We start from the raw sequence: 22,254 nt of genomic DNA, 5'->3' as shown, positions 1-22,254 counted from the left end.
TTGTAATGAGCAAGGTTGTGAGGGACTGGAGCTTGCTCGTGTGCTACATGTTGAAGAGCAGTGGGAAATACTTTCGTATACTTAAGTGGAACAAGGTAAAGCAGGGAATTTGTTAGAAGAGTTAAGAATTTGAATTTTATCTCAAAGTGTATAAAAGTGATGTGCGTTCAGTTCTTTAAAAGTAGAATGACATGCTAGCATGTCATCTGACTTTCCTGGCCATCAGTTTCTCTCCCAGGTCAGTCATGGTTAATCTGCCGTCTACAAATTTAGTGGCCTTTTTGAGACCTCTTTCTCCTTGAGCATTGATACTTTTGACCACCTTGTACTCTTTGATACCCTCTTGCCTTTGCTCTCATGCACTGTTCTCTCCTGATTCTACTGCCTCTCAGGTTTACCTTCTGTCCCACATCTTCTCTCAGCCTTGACATGTAGGGAAATCACAAAGCTAAAAGTGTCTCTTATTATAAGTAACAGACCCATTCAAGTTAAGATAAGAGGCCTTGAGTGAAGTCATGAAACCATAAAACTCTTAGAAGAAAACATAGGCAAAAATCTCTTGACTATAAACATGAGCAACTTTTTCTTGAACACAACTCCTCAGGCAAGGGAAACAAAAGCAAAAATGAACAAATGGGACTATATCAAGCTGAAAAACTTCTGTACAGCAAAGGACGCCATAAGCAGAAGAAAAAGGCATCCTACAGTATGGGAGAATATATTTGTAAATGAGTTATCTGATAAGGGGTTAACATCCAATATATATAAAGAACTCACACACCTCAACACACAAAAAGGAAATAACCCAATTGAAAAATGGGCGGAGGATCTGAACAGACAGTTAGTTCTCCAAAGAAAAAATTCAGATGGCCAACAGGCACATGAAAAGATGTTCCACATCACTAATTATCAGGGAAATGAAAATTAAAACCACAGTGAGATATCACCTCACACCAGTTAGGATGGCCAACATCGAAAAGAGTAGGAACAACAAATGCTGGCGAGGATGTGGAGAAAGGGGAACTCTCCTATGCTACTGGTGGGAATGTAAAGTAGTTCAATCATTGTGGAGAGCAATATGGACGTTCCTCAAAAAACTAAAAATAGAAATACCATTTGACCTGGGAATTCCACTCCTAGGAATTTACAGGAAGAAAGCAAGACCTGAGATTCAAAGAGACACATGTACCCCTATGTTTATTGCAGGACTGTTTACAATAGCCAAGATATGGGAGCAGCTTAAGTGTCCATCAGTAGATGAATGGATGAAGAAGAAGTGGTACATATATACAATGGAATACTATTCAGTCATAAGAAAGAAACAAATCCTACCATTTGCAACAACATGGATGGAGCTAGAGGGTATTATGCTGAGTGAAGTAAGTCAGGCAGAGAAAGACATACCAAATGATTTCCCTCATTTGTGGAGTATTAACAACGAAGAAAACTGAAGGAGAAAATCAGCAGCAGACTCACAGACTGCAAGAAGGACCTAGCGGTTACCAAATGGGAGGGGTTGGAGAGGGAGGGAGGAGGGGATTGAGAGGCATTATCATTAGTTCACATGGTGTGTGTTGGAGGTCATGGGGAAGACAGTGTAGCACAGAGAAGACTAGTGACTGTAGCATCTTACACTGATGGACGGTAACCGCAATGAGGTATGGGGGGTCTCGATAGTATGGGTGAATGTAGCAACTAAATTATTTTTCTTGTGAAACCTTCATAGGAATGTATATCAGTGATAACTTAATAAAAAAAAAAAAAAGAGGCCTTGAGTGTACTACAACTGGGGAAGTACCAGGAGCTAAGCAACTTTGTTTCTCTCCTGGCCACATGGTATATTGCTTCCTGGCCTTTCTGCTCCTCTGTCTATATCCTTTCCACTTCTTGCTGGCTTCTTTGCTCACTCAGTTTTTGCTGCCCCATAACTCTGGCTTACAAATGACTTCAGTTTACCATCCCCCTGTTTCTTCCTCATGACATCTTCTCAGCTTCAACTAATTGGTATTTCTATGCTTCTTTAGATTCCTAAGAGAGAGAATCTGACTGGCACTACTTATCACTTGTAGGTAGATGACATGGGTTACTGATTGGCCACTCTGGGGATTGACTTTTGGTTGTCCAGTGCCTACCCTGAATCTAATCAGCTTTGGCTGTGGGCTTAGGGATAAGGTGTCTGTGGCAGGCACTCCAATCAGGGTAGCCCCTTTAGAAGGGATTGTAGGTGAGCAGGCACTACAAAATATGTCTCTTCTTTTCTCTGTATTCTAAACTGCAAAATCTCGTAACTCTCTCACCTACACCTCACTTCTCTTAAGGGTGCTCTAGTTTTGCATCTCTAGCTACCTGTCAAATGGACGTACCCACCTACGTGTCTCTGTCAGCTCAAAATCAGCATTTTAAAAAATGAAGTCACCTTTCTTCCAAAAGCAGTTCTCATTCTGTGTAGAGGAGGCAGGTTTTCTTAGACTCTAAGCTTCCTTTATAATTTTGTTTTCCTTTCTTTCCATTTCTAACTGGGCACCAAGATACCTCATCTTCCTTTATAAAATGTCTTGCATTGGTCCCTTCCTTTCCTTTCATGTCGACACTGCCTTACCCTGGCCTTTAGCCACATGCTTGAGTTTGCCCCATTCTCCTTACTTACCTTCCTGTGCCTTTATCTCCTTTAACACATCTCTGTTAAAGCTGTCAGGAGAATCTTTGTTCCACGTTTTATCGTGACTCTTAGCTTGAAAATAGCGACAGATCGAGTCAAACAAATAAAGAAGCATTGTAGGTTGTTACAGAATGACAGTAGCCACCCAACAAATGGCCTTTATTTCTACATAGAAAGGCAAGAATATTAATTTATGTGGAGAGTAAACAATATGAGCTATGGGCAGCTTCTAATCTGAAGGACAGACATGTGTCAGATCACTTGCATTCAATGTTATAGATTGTCAAACATTTGAAAACAAGAATCTATTCATTTATGCATTTATTCATTCATTTATTTATTTATTTATTTATTGTATTATTAATATATACTTACATGAACAAAATTGTGGTTACGAGATTCTCCCGATTATCAAGTCCCCACCACATACCCATCTACAGTCATTGTCCATCAGTGTAGTAAAATGCTATAGAAACACTACTTGTCTTCTGTGTGCTATACTGCCTTCCTGGTGCCTGCCCCATACATTCTGTGTGCTAATTGTAATGCCACTTTTTTCCCTTATCCCTCCTTTCCCACCCATCCTCCCCAGTCCCTTTCCCTTTGGTAACTGTTAGTCCATTCTTGGGTTCTGTGAGTCTATTGCTGTTTTGTTCCTTCAGTTTTTTTCTTGGTTCTTATACTCCACAGATGAGTGAAATCATTTCATACTTGTCTTTCTCCGCCTGGCTTCTTTCACTGAGCATAATACCCTTTAGCTCCATCCATGTTGTTGCAAATGGTAGGATTTGTTTTTTTCTTATGGCTGAATAATATTCCATTGTATATATGTACCACATCTTTATCCATTCATCTACTGATGGACAGAAGAAACAACTTTGTTAATGGCATAAATACCCTTATTATTAGGTGTAATTATAAAGTGTTTTCCGGAAATATTGTTTGGGAACTTGTAAATGGTAGACAATTTCTTAGCTCTTAAAAAATTTTTTATTTGAATTGGTTTAGTAAATGGCAATGCAATTTAGCATTGAATCATGTGAGTCTTCCTAGAATGCCTATTTTTAAAAATGTTAAAGGTCATCTAACTTCAAATAGTTCTTTGAACTTTATCTTAAAGCTGTCCAGACCAAATCAAAGAAAACCTTAGCCAAACCCAATATAAGGAATATTGTCGTGTTGGATGGCGTTCGCATTCCATTTTTACTATGAGGCACTTCGTCAGTATGGAATGATTGTGCCCTCCCTCCCTCCTTCCTTCCTTCCTCCCCCCGCCCTTTTCCCCCCGGCTTTTAGTAAGTATGATTGATATATAAAAACTTGTACATATTTAGATTGTACAACGTGATTTCCTTTAAAGGTATGCAACGTGATGATTTAATATGTATATACATGGTGAAGTGATTACGATGATTGAGTTAATGAACATATCCATCACCCTACATAGTTTATTTACTCCTTTTAAGGCACTTTCAAAAGTGGTCTTTGTGTGTAACCCAGTGGGTAATACTGTTAGTAGACTAATATACGGATAACATTTGCATGAAATGAATAGAGTAAGTCAAATAATATGATAACGTTTGTTTTTCATCCTTTTTCATGAGCAAGCTTGTGTAATGTTAGATTGAACCAGCCCTGTTTTGAAAACCTAGTGTGGCTCTAGGTAGTGTAGTTCCAACAGGGATATCCTTTCCTTGTCTTGAGATAAATACATTGTTTCTGGGCCTCTTCTGAAGTCTGAATTCAGGGCCCATGGTTATTGTGAAGGGCGTTTAATCCACTGCTTTTGCCTTCTGGAAAGTAGCAGAATTGCAGTTGATGGGCTCATCCAAACCTTGGCACAGTACAACGCCAAGTGTGTGCAGTCAGAATGATGCTAGACCTGCACAGAAATTCCCTAGAATCAAACTGCAGTTCTCCTTAGACTTTTCTGCTACTTTTTGTCCCCAAGTAAGGCCCAGTCTCTCCAAAAGCTGATAATGGACTTTGGTAATTAGGTTCAAACTAAATGAAATACTAGTTCTCTTCTTTTTAGATTGTTTTGGTGTTTATATTTTGAACAAGTCATTAACCTAAAAATATACTGGGGAAATGTTTGGTATCTGCTAGAAAAAAGAGACCTATCTTTATATACTAATATGGAAAGATCTAGAAGATATGTTAAGTATAAAAAGCAAAGTGCAGAGGAGTGTGTATAATGCCATCATTTTTGAACAATGTATGTGTGTGTGAATACGAATGTACAGAAATAATAAATGTTTATTTTTAAACAGATGGTTTATGGCTTGGAGGGTATTTTCTTATGGAAATAATGCTGTAAATATATGGTAGTGAAGTTGCTTCATTCACCTTCTCTTCTGAATACAGTGTAACCCATTTCTTTCTGTAATCTCTTTCCTATACTGACGCTTCAGCAGTACGAGTAAGAATCTGAATCTTTAGCAGCAGGAGAGTGAGGACAGAGGATCCTCCTTGTACTCAGCAGCTGCACAGTAGGAAGAGAAACTTCCATCAAGAATGCTACCTTCCTTTTGTCTAGAAAGATGGATCTGTTGCAGCCCCTCAAAGATCTGTGTTGAACAACTGGGGTGGATCACTGTCTCTGGGCCACCCATTTGGAGCCACTGGCTGTCGGCTGGTCATGGCAGCTGCCAACAGGTTACGGAAGGAAGGAGGCCAATATGGCTTAGTGGCTGCCTGTGCAGCTGGAGGGCAGGTATGTCACTGCAGCTTCATAGGTGCCTCTTGGAAAGTCATTTTCTTAGAAACAAAACAAGCTCATCCAAGAAGGTTTGATTTCATTGTTTAAAACTTAGAGCAGTATTTCTGCTGACAGACAACTAGAAAATTATTTTTGCAGGGGGTTAGAAGGTACAATTTTAATTCTGATAGTACTTTGGAAGGAAGATGCCATTTAAATCCAAGCTAATGATGGGAGGAGCCAAGATGGCGACTTGAGTAGGGCAGTGGAAATCTCCTCCCAAAACCATATACATTTCTGAAAATACAACAAACACAACTACGCCTAAAAGAGACCAGAGGATACAGTACAACAGCCAGGCTACATCTACATCTGCGAGAACTCAGCATCTCACGAAGGGGGTAAGATAAAAGCCGCAGCCCAGTGGGACCTTAGCGCCCCCACACCCCACACCCCAGCTCACCGGCAGGAGGAAAGGAGTCTGAGCAGGGAGGTAGTGGAAGCGCAGGACTGATAAGTAACCAGCCTTAGTGATCTGCACCAGGATCGCAGACACACTGCATGGTGCGCTAGATATTAGGGAAAAGGAAAAGTGAAACCTGTGAGTGGTCCCCCGCAGCTGGCTCCCCTGGGACAAAAGAAAAGCGAGTGCTTTTTGAAAGTCTTAAAGGGATAGGAGCCTCACATCTGGACAGCATCAGCCCAGCACACTCAGCCCAGCAGGCTGGGAATCCTGAGGAGCTTTGGGCACCCCAGACCCCTGGGAGGCCGCACTGCTCTGAAGCCCCTCACGACAGTAAACAGATTGCCGTTCACTCCCCCACAGGCACGACCCCGCCAAAGCGGCTGAGCAGCCACCCACAGTCTCATCCCGGTACACATCCAACCCAGCCAGGTCCCGGTCTGCGGCCAGAGCGCAACTGCCCAGCACAGACAGAGGAACCCGGGGCAGGACGCGAAGGGGCGCCATTCTCGCAGGAGAGCACACCCAGTGTGACTGCCTCTTCCCGCAGGGCTCTGGGCTGCCCGGAGGACTGCTCCCAGTGTGCGGGTAACAGATACAGGCAGCGGAGAGGGGCAGTGCGACCAACAAGCAGGAAAGGACTTTGTCCTCCCAGCTGACACACACGCCACCTGCCTATGACTACCTCTATCGCCATGAAAATGCAAAAGAATTTGGTCTAGTCCTGAATCACCCAGACAACGCCCGAGAGAGGGCTTGGGGAAACAGATATAACCAATCTTCATGAAAGAGAATTCAAAATAAAGGTCATAGCCATGCTGATGGACCTGTAGAGAAATATGCAAGAGCTAAAGGATCAAGTTAGAAGGGAGAATACAGAAATAAAACAATCTCTCAAAGGACTTAAAAGCAGACTGGATGAGGTACAAGAGACCGTTAATGTAATAGAAATCAGAGAACAGGAATACAGAGAACTGAGGCAGAGAGAGAGAAAAGTATCTCCAGGAATGAAATAAAAATGTTAAGAGAACTGTGTGACCAATTTAAAAATGCAACAATATTCCCATTATAGGGGAACCAGAAGAAGAAAAGAGAGAAAAAGGGATAGAAAGTGTCTTTGAATTAATAATTGCTGAAAACTTACCCAAACTGGGGGAGGAAATAGTCTCTCAGACCATGGAAGCCCACAGGTCTCCCAACACAAGGGACCCAAGGACGACAACACCAAGACATATAATAATTAAAATGGCAAAGACCAAAGACAAGGATAGAATATTAAAGGCAGCTGGAAAGAGAAAAAAGATCACGTACAAAGGAAAACCCATCAGGCTATCATCAGACTTCTCAGAGAAAACCTTACAGGCCAGAAGAGAATGGCATGATATATTTAATGCAATGAAACAGAAGGGCCTTGAACCAAGAATACTGTATCCAGCACGATTATCATTTAAATATGAAGGAGGGATTAAACAATTCCCAGACAAGCAAAAGTTGAGGGAATTTGCCTCCCACAAACCACTTCTAGACAATATTTTAAAGGGACTGCTCTAGATGGAAGCACTCCTAAGGCTAAACAGATGTCACCAAAGAAAATTAAATCACATCAAAGAAAGCAGACCAACCAAATACTAACTAAAGGCAAAAAATAAACTATTCACAAAGCAGTCAAAGGAAACACAAAAGAGTACAGAATAAAACACGTAACATATAAAGAATGGAGGAGGAAGAATAAGAAGGGAGAGAAATAGAGAATCAGACTGCGTTTATAATAGCTTAATAAGTGAGTTAAGTTAGTTAGGTGGTAAAGAAGCTACCCTTGAACCTTTGGTAACCACGAATCTAAAGCCTGCAGTGGCAATAAGTACATATCTTTCAATAATCACCCTAATTGTGAATGGTCTGAATGCACCAATCAAGAGACACTGAGTAATAGAATGGATAATAAAAAAGCAACACCCATCTATATGCTACTTAAAAGAGACTCACGTCAAACCCAAAGACACTCACAGACTAAAAAGTCAAGGGATGGAAAAAGATATTTCATGCAAACAATAGGGAGAAAAATTCAGGTGTTGCAGTACTTGTATCACACGAAATAGATTTCAAAACCAAGAAAGTAACGAGATAAGGAAGGACATTACATAATGATAAAGGGGTCAGTCGAACAAGATGATATAGCCATTATAAATGTATATGCACCCAATACAGCAGCAGTGACGTATGTGAAAGAAATACTACAGAATTAAAGGAGGAAATAGAATGCAATGCATTCGTTCTAGGAGACTTCAACACACCACTCACTCCAAGGGACAGATCCAGCAGACAGAAAATAAGTAAGGACACAGAGGCACTGAACAACACACTAGAACAGATAGACCTAACAGACATCTACAGAACTCTACACCCAAAAGCAGCGGGATGCACATTCTTCTCCAGTGCACATGGAACATTTTCCACAATAGACCACATACTGGGCCATAAATCCAAGCTAATTTTTTCCTAAAACAATGTTTATGATTTGCATTTTTAAAAGTAATATACACTCATTATGGAAACTACAAAATCACTTTTAATAGAAACCATACATAGATCATCTACAAGGAATCAGACTCTGCTAGACAGACTCTGATGTGTGTATGTATACGTATGTGTACATGAATACATGTCTATACACACAGCACGGTAATTTAATGCTCATAAACCACGATGATATAGGCACCATGAGCCCCATTTTACAAAAGAAACTGAGGCCCAGAATGGCTAATAACTTTTCCAAGATCACACACTATTTGAATAGCAGAGCCAGAATCAAACTCCAGAGCTGTATTTTCCCCATGTTCTTTGGTGCCTCTGTTGGCTGGATTCATCTCCTTTCATTGCCCTCACTGAACTTTTTTTTCCTTTTCAGGGCCATGCTATGATAGTAGAAGCTTATCCAAAATAATAGATCAAGAAGAGGCAACCTGAATTTCTGTGTAACATTCACACTAGGCAATGCCATTTCAATGCATTACTAAAGGAGATCTATACTTTCTAGCTCCTCTGAGGAAAACAAATTTATGGCCTTCTGGTAAACACTCTGCAGTAGCTTTGCTGGTGTTCTGAGCTTTCCAATAATCACAGCTTACTGCTTTCAGGGATTTCTTAGTCACCGGAATCTCACCCAGTGGTACGCTGAAGCAATCGCTTTTGGTCTCTCTTTTCATTAAAGGCTTAGTGAGTGGTTGCAGCTTGGGAAAGAAGTTAATTAGATTTGGAATCATCTTTGTAACGTTTTCAAATTATGCTCATTCCTATTTATTACATAAAGGTAAGCGTTTTCTAGAAAATACACACCAGTGTGCCTACATGAACTTAAGTATGGAAAGATAATTTAGAATCTAAACGTCACTGAAAACTTAACAGTAAATGTTTAGATACATAAATACCATGTTTGTTAACCTTAATAAAGTGGAAAAGTATTGGAGAACTGTTTGCTTTATTTTTTATAAGAGGTAAGTGTGGTTCTCAGCTTACTGGCAGATTTTGCCTTTCATTACTCATTTGTAATCAAACCATATTCGTCAACCATGAGGCTGCTGCGAACATAAAGACGGTCCTGCTTTAAAGAATGCCTTTTTTCCCCATTGCTCCGTTGAAGTGAGCTTATTGCTCTGTTTGAAGATGCTTCTGTTTTCCCAGATTTAAATGAAAATAAATGTAAAATTTTTGATCAACGTAATAAAAATCCTCAGTTTTTTGTCAACCGGCATGCACTAAATATGTATGCTTAGTGCTTTGATGAAGCAAAAGTCTCAATTGTGACCATTTCTGTGAATGTTGCTTAGGTAAGTCAATGAATTTTATTGGCAATAGAGCCAAAACCTTTTTCCATATTAGGTGTAGCTATACATACTTCTTAAAGACCACATAGCATTCCTTCCTATGGTTATCCTAAGTTGTTAGTTATTAAATGCATCTATTTTAAGGGTGTAAACATGGAATGCATATCCTTTATGCATTTATCTGTTCACTTCCCTACTTATTTCTTTCAGCCATCTGTTTAGAAATGGAATCACTGCTCAGTCTCACTTTCTTATATTTCCCTTTATAGCCTCCCTCCTTTTATAGTCTTTTTTTTTTTTTATGGTGAGGGCCAAGTGAACAAAGGCTTAATATTATTTCATTTATCAATTCTAAAGTATTTTTGCAGCAGAGCATGCATTGATTATGTGCTCACAGTTGAGAAGGAAAATGAGAACACATTTTTATAAAAAAGCATACTCAGAAAAGCAGTCTGCTGCTTCTAAAGTACAAGTGTATTATTTGAATTGTTCAAAAAATAATTTTATAATTTAAAATATTGAGACTAAATAAGGAAGTGAAATTGCGATGTGACTATGTCGTCAGAAAAACCACCAAGGCACAGTCCCCACTGTTTGAGCAGCTGCTTGGCACACACCGGGGCTGGAACAAGTACGAGGGAGGCATAGAAACAGTGCTGTTGCCCGGTGAGTTGGTAACTTCTTGATTGAAACCATTTAGAGAAATACTTGGTCCAGTTTATGTGTAATTAAAATATTGACACAAATGGTTTAAGTGAAGGTATAGCTTTTGTAAGAAGGGTTTTCAGTGGCATGTGGTAACACATCTTTATTTCAACAACGTGTTCCCATTCTGTTTTATAAAAATATCCATGAATTTTGTAAATAACGAAGACCCACTCAGAATATTTTCATTTATCTAAAAGGTTTTTAGAATCCTGTTGTCATCCTCTTGTGGATTCTGTAAATTAATTTAGCTGGACATCTTGGCGTCCTCGAAAGGCTTTTCTTAAGTATTTCTTCTTTTTGTGTAGTCATAGCTTGGTCCTTTACTTTTAACTGTCAGCATTTGTCTTCTGAATTCTGGGCAGTCTGCAGTGCTCTCCGTCTACTTTAAAATGTCTGATACATTCTTAACAAATGTGCTCTTATCAGTGACTTTTGGTCTACGTGCCTATGTCCATGAAACTTTCATGTTATGTTAATATTTTTTTAAAGGTTAAAGAAATAGGGATCTATTAATTTCATCTTTTCCTAAACTTTAAAAAGAAGCAAACCAATTTCTATCCTTCACCTCCGTTTGGAACATCAGAATTCCTGTCAGTTAAGTCATCCTTTCTTTGTACCTATAAAGAAGAAATAATCAGAAAAGAAATCACTGAATAGTTGAAAGCTTTTGATCAAATACATCTGTAATATGAGCTGTTGAGTAGTTAAAAACTGGTTGAGACAGTTTTACTTGCACTTGTTTTGAATTTTCATATCTGTTCATTATTACAGCAGAGACAGGCTTATTCCTTAGGCAGCTTTAGGTAGGTTTTTATGCTGTTCTTGTTTGGGTAATTTAGGGGTGGGGACCCGGGAGTTCCAAAAGAAGGGATTATGACTAATGGAAACACAGCCTGTCTTTCCTGCAGCCTGAGCTTTGGGAGCCGGGAAGGGCTCGGAGCATGGGGCCAGGGCCACTCTGGTGGATTCAAACACTCCCTCCTCTCCCTTGGAGGAACAGGCTCAGCATGTGGTTTGTCTGGAGCTTCTGCCTCCCGGGGAAGTGCTCACCCTGAAGGTCTGGGCTGGTGAAAGGAGACCCTGCCCCGCCGCCTCAGCTGCCCTCCCCTCCAGACACCAAGCCCAGCAACTGCAGTTCCTTCAAAACAAGGGCTTTACAGGGTAATTAAATTTGATGATATGAAAAGGAATTTTTAGTGAACTGAGTCAAGGGTTGGTGGAGGAGAAATTCCTCCAGGTTCCTGGGAAAGCAATAGAAGATGCTATACCATTTGCTCTCTGAGGCCTCCACCTTCACCAGCCCACCTGGAAATGTCTGTCCTGATAGTCTGTTTCCCACTCTTTGGGCTGGGATAGGTATATGAAGATGAACCTCAGCCAAGAGTTTTGCCAGGAAAACCTTCGCTGCATTCCTCACCCCGTGCTGCTCCCACTGCTCCCAAGAAAGCTTAATTCTCACCTGGCATTTTCACTTCTTTCTTTGCTGTGTTCTGGGATACAGGTGTCATTTGTGGCCTAGGAAGGGGTGAGGTGGCCCAGTTGCAGGGCATTTATTATATTGTCAGCCCTTGCAGAGGCTGTATCCAGTTTTCCATTATCACCTGCCCTCCTATTGTGACCTAGGTACTTTGCTCTTAGCTACAGTGATTCCCGTGCACACCAGTCCTACCATTTCCCTTCAGATGGTAACTGGAGGCAGATTTTCAGATGGTGAAACCAGGGACAAGAGACTTACCAGGAGTCCCGGTTGTGATGAGGAACCCAGGAACCTGATTCTGACTGCCCTGACGAGGCTGCTTTCTCCACTACTGGAGAAAAGCACTGAGAAGTGCTCATTCTGAAAACAACCCCAATCTACTCTTGGCTTCTAAGCTGTGCCCATCTCCTCTGAGGAAGGCTCTGGAACACCTGCTTCTGACATGCTCTTGGGAGAACTGGGGATTCAAAGCCAGGAACTCACCAGGGAGATGGTGGAGTTGGGAGGTTGGGTGTGGCACAAGCGTTTGAGTAAAGCCTCCTGTACCTGCAGCAGGAATAAATGCCTGGGTTATGCTGGCCCAAGTTCCAGCCTTGGCACCACAAGTCAGGCAGAGGTTAGGTGGCCAGACGCACCTTCTTGTCCATGAGGCAGCCGAAGAACAAGATGAAGACGCCCTGAAAGGACATGGGGATAAGTTAGGCAGAGGAGGAAGGAATCAACTGAAGTCAGCCCTTTCCCTCTCCCTTCGACTTCTGTCCCCTTGTCTAATTCACATCCTGAAGCTTCCCATCTCGAGTTGTGGCCACATCATTTGGTGCACAGGATCCATTTTAGGTGCTTTTCTTAACCGTTAGGATTACCTCAGCAATATCGTAGGATTCAGTACTGACAGTTCCCTGACTTCTCTGACAAAACCAGGTATTATTTTACAGGTAAGAAAACCAAAGCTCAGGTTTGTCCACAGTTACCTAGCTGAACGGTGGAAGAACTGGGATCCAAGCCTGAGCTTTCTAAAGTTCCCGAGCCTGTGTTTCTGCTCCACCACCATGCCTCCCTGAGAAGGGACTGGCAGTGACTTAGACCATCTAAAAGGGCGAAAAGCACAGCCACCACGTTTTCACCCACCTGGGAGGTGTTGAGAATCGTGAAGATGTAGTGAGGGACCATGGAGACTTCTTCTAACAAAGTAGCCAGACCCAGCCCCCAGGTGAGGCCGAAGATGGGTGTGAGTACGAGCAGGGCTTTGATCACCCCCAGAAGAGCATGGCGCTTTTCCACCTGGGGCCCTTCTGACAGCGATGGTCTCAGCAACTTCAGCACAGCCATAGTTAGTACCAGCCCGTTGACACCCACAATAGCCAGCACTGGCCCCACGAAGGTGTAGAGTGCTCCTCCCCTCCCATCCAGCCAGCATACCCCCTCCCCCAGGTATTGCCCTCGGGGTAGGTAAAGGCCCAAGGCAACACCTGCAAACCCCATGGGGCACAGGTAGCCAAGGACCACCATCAGGGAGAGCACCCTGTGCTTGGACAGCTGATGGAAGACAAAGAGCAGCTGGTGGGCCAACATCAGGGCCTGAGCCAGCATCCAGAAAAAAGTGGCCAGGTAGAGGAAATGGCAGAGGAAGGCAGCAGCCAGGCAGAGTGGGCTTTGGGGCCCTGGAGGCAGCAGTGGGGTTCCCAGGAAGCAGGTGTCTGCAGCCAGCAGGCAGAGCACCATGTTGAGCAGGGCCACGTGACGTAGGTAGGCAACGTTGTTCCGGACCACAACTCTCCATATCAGTCTGTACACACCCAGGCACACAAGCAGTGCCAAAATGGAGGCTCCCAAGCCCACCTGGGTCAGCAGCTCCAGCGTGGGGTTTTCTGGAACAGTGTACTGGGACATGAGGATGGAGAAGGCAGTGAGGTGCCGACAGATGCACTGAGTGGTGGGGCTGGTACTGGCTGCCTGCACCTGGCACCCTTCATCTGACCAGCCCCCCTTGCCCCGGAAGAGATCATGGTCCCAGAAGACACAGTGGGGGGTGCCATCTGTGTCTCCAAAGTCCATGATGACTTCTCCCTGATTGAAGGCCTGGCCACCTGCCATGATGGAGATGGCGAAGAGCAGTCCAGGAGTGGCATAGAAGGAGTCCCCTAGCCCTTGTCCATAGTTTGAGGGTAGAAGGCGGTCTAATTTTTGCAGCATCATGCTAGTAATACTGATGTTGTTTCCGACACGGCCCAGTGGGGCCAGTGAGCGCCCGGGAATCTGTACCTCCAGAGGGGGCTGAGTGGAGAAGGAGACTCTGTAGTCAGCAGGAAATGTGGGTCCCAGGAGCTGAGTCTGCAGCTGCACGTTGGACAGGCTGAAGGAGAAGGGGTGATCCTGTGGGCACAGGCTGCGTGCCAGGGTCTCCAGAGCCAGCAGAAGATCTGAGCCCACCGAGGGCCTCTGGGCCTGGACTGGGGTCCACAGAGAACTGCTGTCCATGTCTAGGACCTTGTCTGTGGTTCTCAGGAGAGCCTGTGGTACCCAACAGAGAAATGAGCCCTACTTTCCTAGCCAGGGGCATTGGGAACTACAGACCCCAAGAGCCACCCTTCCTAATCCAGTGGGGAGACAGGGGCAAGGTGGGCAGGCCTGTGAAGGGAAACTTTCTAGGTAGGAGGAACGGGGAGCTGCTCAGCTAACCACTGGGCATCTTCAAGCAGGTGGTCTCCTGATGCACATCAAGTCCCTGCATCTGAGAACCTTCTTCCCCTCCATCCCTAAGGAGATCACCTCCAGTTCTGTGACCTCCACAAGTCTGTTAAGCTAGGCACACTGCCCAGAGGTAGAGGGCAGAGTGTTCTGAAGTAAGGGCCACATGCATGTCTGCACACCCATATGTGTTGCGTGTTCCCAGACAGGAAGGGTGTGCAGTGTCACTGCCCCCCTTATTCTTCTGGCTGCAGGGTTTGAATCACCGGCTGATGCCAATACTGAGATCTGATTTAGGTGAGTCCTGCAAAGCCAAGTGTCATTTCAGTATCTCCATATAACTACCTACCCTGCATATGGAGTGATCGGGATGAGGGGACTCCTGTCATAGCCATACGTCTGCATGTGCATGCCTCTGAACTCCTATCTTCACACCTCTTCTTGCCTTCCCCCAACCCCACCTTCCCTGTGTTTCCTTCTTTACATATCAGGCCTTCTCCACATTCCAAAGCCTTGGACACTGGTGTCCAAGAGTAGAGATGGACCAGGATTTGGAGAGCAGATTCTAAAACGGTCTGCCATCTGACAGCCCACAGTGATGTCTAAGGGACAGATGTGCCCAGAGGTGAAGACCTGCTGGCCCCCACTGCCCAGGTGTCTCCTGCTATGGCTCAGAGATCTCACCTCCATGGCTCTGTAGTTAAGCTGTACTCTGGCATTCACCACCACCTTGGCCACAAGTGTCATGGTGCCCAGCAGCACCAATAAGTCTGAGGGCGAGTCCACCGCCACCACCTGCTCCCGCAGCTCTGCCAGGATCTGTGGCACCTCATCAGCAGGCCAGCCCTGGCCTGCCTGCAGCAGCTGAGACAGACAGATGGCCGAAAGAGGATGGTGGGTGAGTCCTCACAATGGAGGGCCCCCTCCTACCCCATCCAGTCTCTTCCTCCCCATGTAGCACCCCACCCCAGAGGAGCAAGAAGTACAAAGCAAGGTGACCATGTGGAAGGAACTAACACCAGTGTTAGTGGGACACACGCTTGATGCTTAAGGTTTGGAAATAGCGCCCTCCCCCCGGTGAGACAGCTAGCCATGCTACGGCTCCCACACCTCCTTCCTGGTCATCTGCCCAAGGCTGCAGTTCAGAGGGGCTGACTAACCTTCACATTGGGTCTCAGGGGCCAATGATTCTAAAGCTGGGTCCTGAGTGAGGAAAGGGGTAGGTCACCGAGGGCAAGGCATGTGGGCAGCAGGGCCGGAAGCTTTACCCGGGTTCTACGAAGCAAGGCCAGGAGCCCCGTGTCTGTGCAGCTGCTTTGGGTGGGTCCCCAGGTCCCTCTGGGCCCACAGGTCCTCTTCACCATGCCCGTCCTGTTCACGGGACACGGGGCCTGTGCCACATGGCCAGCCTTGGTGACATTCCAGGCAATAGCTGAGGAGTCCTCGGGGCAGGTGGTGTCTCCATCTGTACAGTGGTATCAGGGAGGGCACAGAGACCACAGTCTACCCTGGGCTGTTCCTTGGGTAGAAATCCAGGCAGGCTCTGGAGCCCCACCCTGTTGCCCAGTGCAGGGAATGTCCAGGAGGAGCTCCCAGGGCAAGCAGGTGGGGCGTCGCCAGCTGGACCCCAAGTCCCACATACCCTGGATGATGGTGACAGAGACAGGGACCCTGAGAGGGGTTAGTCCTGGGCTCTGCAGGTCACAAGTGTACATGGTGTCAGCTTCCGGGCAGTGCAGAATGTCCAGCACAAGACACTGGTGGCCTGACGTGTTGAGTAAGGAAGCTGAGGGTGAGGTTAGACAAAAGACAGTCACGGGGCCTGGAGCATACCTACATCCCAGCAGGCCCAGGGATGCTGTTCCAGTCTTTCTAGCAATTTCAGAAGCAGATGCAGCAGCGGGGAAGAGCTGAGTACATGGGCATCAGACTATGGGAGGAAGAACCCAGGTTTTGGTGAACGGCAGCCTGGGGGTCTCTGACTAGTCCCAGAACTTGAAGCCACGGTTTCCTCATTTGTGAAATGGACACTGTCACCAAACGACTCTCTTGAAGTGTCTTGTGAGAGTTCAGCGTGACGGTGTGGATGGAACATTTTGCAAACAGTTATCTGTACTCGATGGTTATTTCTGTATCAACAGAGGTGGGATTGCCCTATGGACTAAAATGAGTTGGTCTTGGCCCCAGACTCCAGGGTGAATTGCAGCCTGTTTCCTGTGAACTGGAAGGCCAGCTCCTGACCCCCAAGCACTGGCCCCTCTCCACACCTTTGCTGCCTTCTCCGGGGCTCCAGGACAGCATGTAGGTCGGGTGTGTGCTGGGAACACAGCAGCTCAGCTGGAAGCCAGGGGACGCGGCACAGGAGATGGACAGCTGGTCTGGAAGCCGAGCCACGTCTGTCGCCTGCAGGGGCACTCTCACCACGTGGTACAGCTCCCACCTGAATCCCTGGGCCTCAAAGCAGCACTGGTACTCGCCTGCAGACACACAGCTGCTGCACCTCCCGCTGCTCTGGCGCCACCCCTGCCACTCAATCTGCTGCTTCCCGAGCCACGCCCAAGGTCTGCCTTCTTGGTCCAGCCTCTGCTGAACCCCAGCAAGAAAGATCCCTGCCCCCAAAGGATTCCTGCAAGGAAGAAGAGATCTGGAGTAGGAGCTCCTGACCCTTTTTTACTAGTTGCCTGTCGCCTTGGATTCTGAGGTGAACCTCTCTCCTGCCAGTAGAGGTCCTTCCTGCACCAGCCTCTCCAGTTCAGCCTCTTGAAAAAACACATCTGCTCTCAGGCAAAATTGAGCCCAGATTTTCAGCATTTTCTCATTATAATTTTTCACATCAATGGGCCCCTAAGCCTTCGTTTCCCCATAAAGAATAAATGGAAGGATGAAAAGGGAAGGAAGAGGAGACAAAAGTAGAGGGAAGGAGAAGAGAGGGAGGAGGAGGGAAGGGCTGCCCAGCTACCTGCCCACTCATGGGAGATGTTGAAGATGCTGAGGACCACCTGGCCTGGACGAGAGGTCAGGGACACCCGGGACCCTGGCTGCAGGAGGACGGGGCTGGGGTTCCCTGTGCGCCACAGGAGCCAGTTCAGGTCGGTGGTCTCATGGCTGGTGAGGAAGGTCAGGTTCAGCGTGTTGCCAGGCATCTGTAGCCAGGAGTTCAGGAGCAGGGTTCCGGGACTGCAGGGTGGCAGGAGACAGGGGGCCCTTGGCAGGCACAGCGGCCCTCCGGGCAGCTGAGTGTCACCCCTTCCTCATCATCTGAGCCTGTTTCTCCTCACCCGTCTGCCCTCCTAGCCTGGTTTGTTTTGTTTTGTTCCTGGGTGAGGGTGGCTACTGCAGCCCATCCCGGAAGACCCTATCTGTCACTGGGAACCAAATGCAACCTTTTTGGCCTATCCCTCCCTGTCCCCCCGGGTAACATGGGACCGCTGGGGTCAAGAGCCGTGTCACTACAGCACTTTCTCTCCGTGTCGACATGTGTCCAGAGTCTTCTTGTCCATTCGTCTCACTACTCAGGTCCCGAGCTCGGGTCCTGTGATTTTCTCCCACCCAGTGGAGCTGCTGGGCTTGTACCAGCTGGCAGAACACAGGGGTCAGAGGGGAAAACAACACAGAGAGGGGTTCTCTCGCTTGGGCTATTGGTTTCCAAGTCCCCAACCTTCCTCACCAGGTGGCAGCAGCTGGCAGTACCCGGCTTCAGGATGGCTGAAGACAAGACAGCTGCAGGGCTGGTGGTTGTGGGAGGATGGGCAGGGACGGTGACGGGAGCAGACACTGGTGTTCCACTTGCAACCAGAGAGCCAGGCACAAGAGGTCCCCCTGCCGTATGGACGTTACACTCTGTGACAGGGGGAAGGGGATGAGTAGGGGGCAGGCTGTATGAGGCAGGCAGGACCTACAACTCCCTACACCTGAGAGGGTGTAGGATTGGGCATCTGGGACAACCCCAAAGTCACAGGTGGCTCAGTCACCCCACCCCCACCCCATCAGGAACTGCCTCCTGAGGGAGGATTCAAAGCTTCGGAGGTCCTACTGGGCAAGTCATCAGGGGAGGGATTAGGGAAGTCCAGCCCACCACCGTCTGCCCCTGGGGACTCTGCCAAAGTTTAAAAGGTGGTGACTGTAAGATAAATTTTAGCGGGAATAAGCAGGCGAAGAGAGGCAACAAAGGGTCAGGTAGTTTATATGAATGCACCCGCGGGTGATGTTCCATGGCCTGGGTATTACAGGCAGGAGAAGTCACTCCCAGCAGGGCAGGCAGCAAGTTTTTAAAGAAGGCAGGGGGAGGGAGAGCAAAGGTGTACATTGGCGCGAGGAATTGGCTCGTCTAGGGTACATGGGGGTCTCTCATTGGCCTTTAGCCAGGTACTGGAAAGTTACCACTAATCCTTTAGCTTGGGGGAAGGGCTGTAGTTGGGAGGGTTATCCGATCAGGCTCTGGAATGTTGTCACACCAGAACCTGTTGGTCTCTTTGCCTCTTTGGTTAGGCTTGAGCTTGTCCTTCAGGCTCACCCCTTCCCCTGATACCTGCAGCCTAACAGGGACATGGAGCAGGAGAGGAAAGGTGTGTAGCGTGGGGAAGGGAGGAGAGAACAGGGCCTTGCAGACGCTCCAGAAAATAGGAGGGACTCTCGGCGCTTCAGGAGAGCTGGCCTGGAAAGGGCAGTGGAGGGCAGTGGGTGGGAGACCTGGGAAGCCTTGTTCCCTTCTCTCTGACCCCCACTTCCTCCCAGAGGTGGGGTAAGAGCCGTGGAGGGGCAGGGGCAGTAGAATTTCCCCCTACCTGTTGTGAGGCTGAGGTTAGTCAGAGTTCTTGGGGGAGAAGAGGCCAAGGCGGTGGGGAGAGTCGGGGTTCTGGAGAGTGCCAGTAGCCAGGCCTCATTTGAAAAGTCCAGCTCTACATGGACCGAGACCAGGACTGCGTCTATAAGAGCAGAGGGCACAGCTGGAGAGGAGAGGCAGCAAGGCCACATTTCCCTTGCACACCTGGCTGGTCACGGCCAGGAAGCTGGAGCAGACCCCCACACCCTCACCCCCGAATAGCCTGCCGAGGAACTGGCAAGGTTCAGCGGGGAAATGGCCTCCCCTGCTGCAGTGCACTCAGACTACTGCCAGCCTCCCAGCAAGCCCCATTTTATAGACAAGGTTCTCAGAGATGGATGGCTTTCTCACAGCTTCACAGCTAGAGAACTGGTGTCTGGTCCTGCTGGGCCTGTGCCAGGTCTGGTGCTCTCTCTATCCCCCGCTGCCCCTGGATCCCTCCTGTCCTTCATTCCCACCAGTACCCCGCTCCTGCTCCGCGCCTCCTGTCTGTCCACTCACCACCTGCTCCACTCTCTTAGTCTAGTCGCTTCCCAGATTCCCCTCCAGCCTGACTCTGTCCCTGGAACAGAGCACAGAGGACAGTCCTCTGAGGAGAGGCTGACCCCAAGTTTATCCCAGAGGCACCTTCTTCCCCAGGTGGCTCAGGGCCCAGCATGGCCAATTTGGCATGACTCCATCTCTTTGAAGCTCTTCTTTCTGCCTTGTATCAAGCGGACACAGCAGAAGGGGAGACATTAGGCTTCTGGTAGTAGGTGCCAGGGATGCAGCCCCAGGGGCTCCATCAGGGCCTGCAAATCTCCCCTGAACCCAGGAACCAGGCACACCCGGCAGAGTCAATATGTTTTGCTTAATTCCTTCCTGACTTTACCTGTCCCCGGGCCTCTAGGCTAATTGAAGCAGCTGGGTCCGGAGCTCCGTGGGGAGGGCTGGGCAGAGCTGGCTGGGGCCCAGGGACTTGGGGACTTCTGTTCCCCCTATAGGAATTGCCACGAGGGTGAGCAGAAGGCAGCACATTCCTTTATCCTCCTGTTCCCGTTATTTCCTTACCACTACTTCCTCTTTCAAAATTGCATGCCTATGTGGGTATCTATCTAAAAACAGATATGGAGATATGGATATAGATAAGGATATGGTATAGACAGGAGACAGATAGACCCACCTGAGAGAAAATGTAAATCACACAGTACTAATCTAGACTGCATGCCTGTCTTCAGATTCTTTCCTGTCCTCTACACCAATGGGTCCCAAATTTGGAAAGTTTTTATTATAATTTTTAAATTGCACGCTTGACTGGAAAAGCCTTTATCCAAAGTGTGGCCGGCATTCCTGGAGTTCACAGGGACTCAAATAAAGAAACAAAAGCTGTTCATCAAACCATAGAAAATAAGACTGAACTCTCGAGATCTTATAACAAACCAGCCCCTTTGTTTTTTATGCATTACTTCCTCTCCCTCTAGCCATTACCCCTTTACCTGTCCTTTCTTCCACACCTTGCTGCTCTTCATACTGAGAGACCACTGCCATCGTCGCTTGAACACCCCTGTCTTCACTCCAGTCTTACTCACAGGTTGGGATGCAAGGGCAATTGATGACCCCACCTCGGGGAGAGTCATGGCCAGGAGGAGCATGGAGGCAGCCGCACAGGCCATGGCTCAGTGAAGCAGTCCTCAAGTGCCTTCTGCAGCGGCATGATGCAAATTTCTTGAGAAGAGCTGGCAGAGCACAGATGGGATGTGTGGGAAGAGTGAACGTGAGCCAGGTAGCATCTATAGCCTGTGACTGAGTCACATGAGCATCCAGGTCACATGGAACCCACATGCCCCAGTGAGAGTGAACTGCCCATTTTCCTCCTTGCGTCTGGACCAGAAATTCAGTGAGCAGAAGAGGACTTAGGGGTCCTGGGCCACAACCAGCAATGTGTCATTAAGCCACATACAGTCACTTATTGAATGTGACAGGGAAATCTAGATCCCTGGTATGCCCAGGAATCTGAATCATGATCACAGACCCAGGGATAGAAAAGACATCAGAGCTGATTGCTATCCTAAAACAATCTCCAGATATGCAAGAGTCTTCAATGTAACAGAGAATCTGGAAGACCAGGAGAAATTATCAAGTAATTTCACAAAATAATTTTGAAAGGAGGAAGGCTTTGCCAAGCAAGGTACAAAACAGAAAAGCTAAAAAGGAAATAAATTAGACTATCTAAAAAGTCTTAAATTTGAAATTTAAGAAAGAGTAAAAGGCAAAAGAAAACATACTTGTAGCAGTGTGACGGAGTAAAGGCCTAATCGTAACATAAGAATTTTTAAACTTACACATCAGTAAACAGTAAATGGGCAAAAAATAGGAATGAAAATATCAATAGTTTGATAAACATATGAAGACATCCAATTTAGGTTTGGAGGAATGCAAACTGAAATAAGAAAATACTCTGTCACCTACCAATTATCAAAAGACAAGATACTGATTATATGCAGTGTTGACAAAGTGTACTTGTACGTGCATACAAAATTATGTAGAAGGATGTTCAAGGCAGAGTTCTTTGTGATAGCGAATGAGTTAAACAACCAAAATGTCCATTCAAAAGGGATGGGTTCAGTGAATTATGGGAGTTCCTGACCACAGAACATTGTTGTGGAAAAATAAAAAGCAAAGTAGCTCAGTGGTGCAAATTTCCAGAGAAGGGCTGCCAAGACACAGAGGAACCCCAATATATATGGTGAAGTTTAAAGTGTATATTTTGATCCCCTTTATGTAAAAAAGGGAATCTATATTGGGTGCCTGTGCTTTTTATACTTAGAACATTTCTGGAAGAATATGTCAGAAACTAGGCAATTGTTGCTTCTGGGGAAGGAGATTAAGGGACTAGATAGGTTTGTGTGGAATTTGAAAGGTTATTTTTCTAA

At 46.4% G+C, this 22,254-nt stretch overlaps 2 protein-coding genes and 1 pseudogene across 3 annotated transcripts in view; 1 reads left to right on the top strand and 2 right to left on the bottom strand.

Annotated features, from left to right (window-relative positions):
* The window catches only part of HADHB (hydroxyacyl-CoA dehydrogenase trifunctional multienzyme complex subunit beta), a 92,794-nt gene that overhangs the window by 8,624 nt on the left and 61,916 nt on the right, over positions 1-22,254 (top strand). Inside the window, exon 1 of one of the 2 annotated variants that reach the window (XM_057497358.1) lies at positions 3,807-3,879. The exons of the other annotated variant lie outside the window; for it this stretch is intronic. The gene's annotated coding sequence lies outside the window, so the exon portion shown is untranslated. Of the gene's footprint in view, positions 1-3,806; positions 3,880-22,254 lie in introns of those variants that run through there. 2 annotated transcript variants of the gene reach the window in all.
* On the bottom strand, positions 10,441-18,129 carry LOC118921572 (adhesion G-protein coupled receptor F3-like). Its single transcript, XM_036903407.2, has 10 exons — positions 17,480-18,129; positions 16,788-16,997; positions 16,163-16,306; positions 15,789-15,985; positions 15,205-15,384; positions 12,961-14,343; positions 12,468-12,509; positions 12,316-12,378; positions 11,815-11,870; positions 10,441-10,972 (listed from the first exon to the last, which is right to left on the bottom strand). The coding sequence occupies exons 1-10, from the start codon at positions 17,661-17,663 to the stop codon at positions 10,951-10,953; spliced, it is 2,481 nt and encodes an 826-aa protein (XP_036759302.2). The 5' UTR covers positions 17,664-18,129; the 3' UTR covers positions 10,441-10,950.
* LOC130682686 (uncharacterized) lies at positions 17,851-20,424 on the bottom strand (annotated as a pseudogene).

Source organism: Manis pentadactyla, chromosome 2, assembly GCF_030020395.1.
Source record: "Manis pentadactyla isolate mManPen7 chromosome 2, mManPen7.hap1, whole genome shotgun sequence".
Taxonomy (NCBI): domain Eukaryota; kingdom Metazoa; phylum Chordata; class Mammalia; order Pholidota; family Manidae; genus Manis; species Manis pentadactyla.
This window is presented reverse-complemented; position numbering and strand designations above follow the sequence as displayed.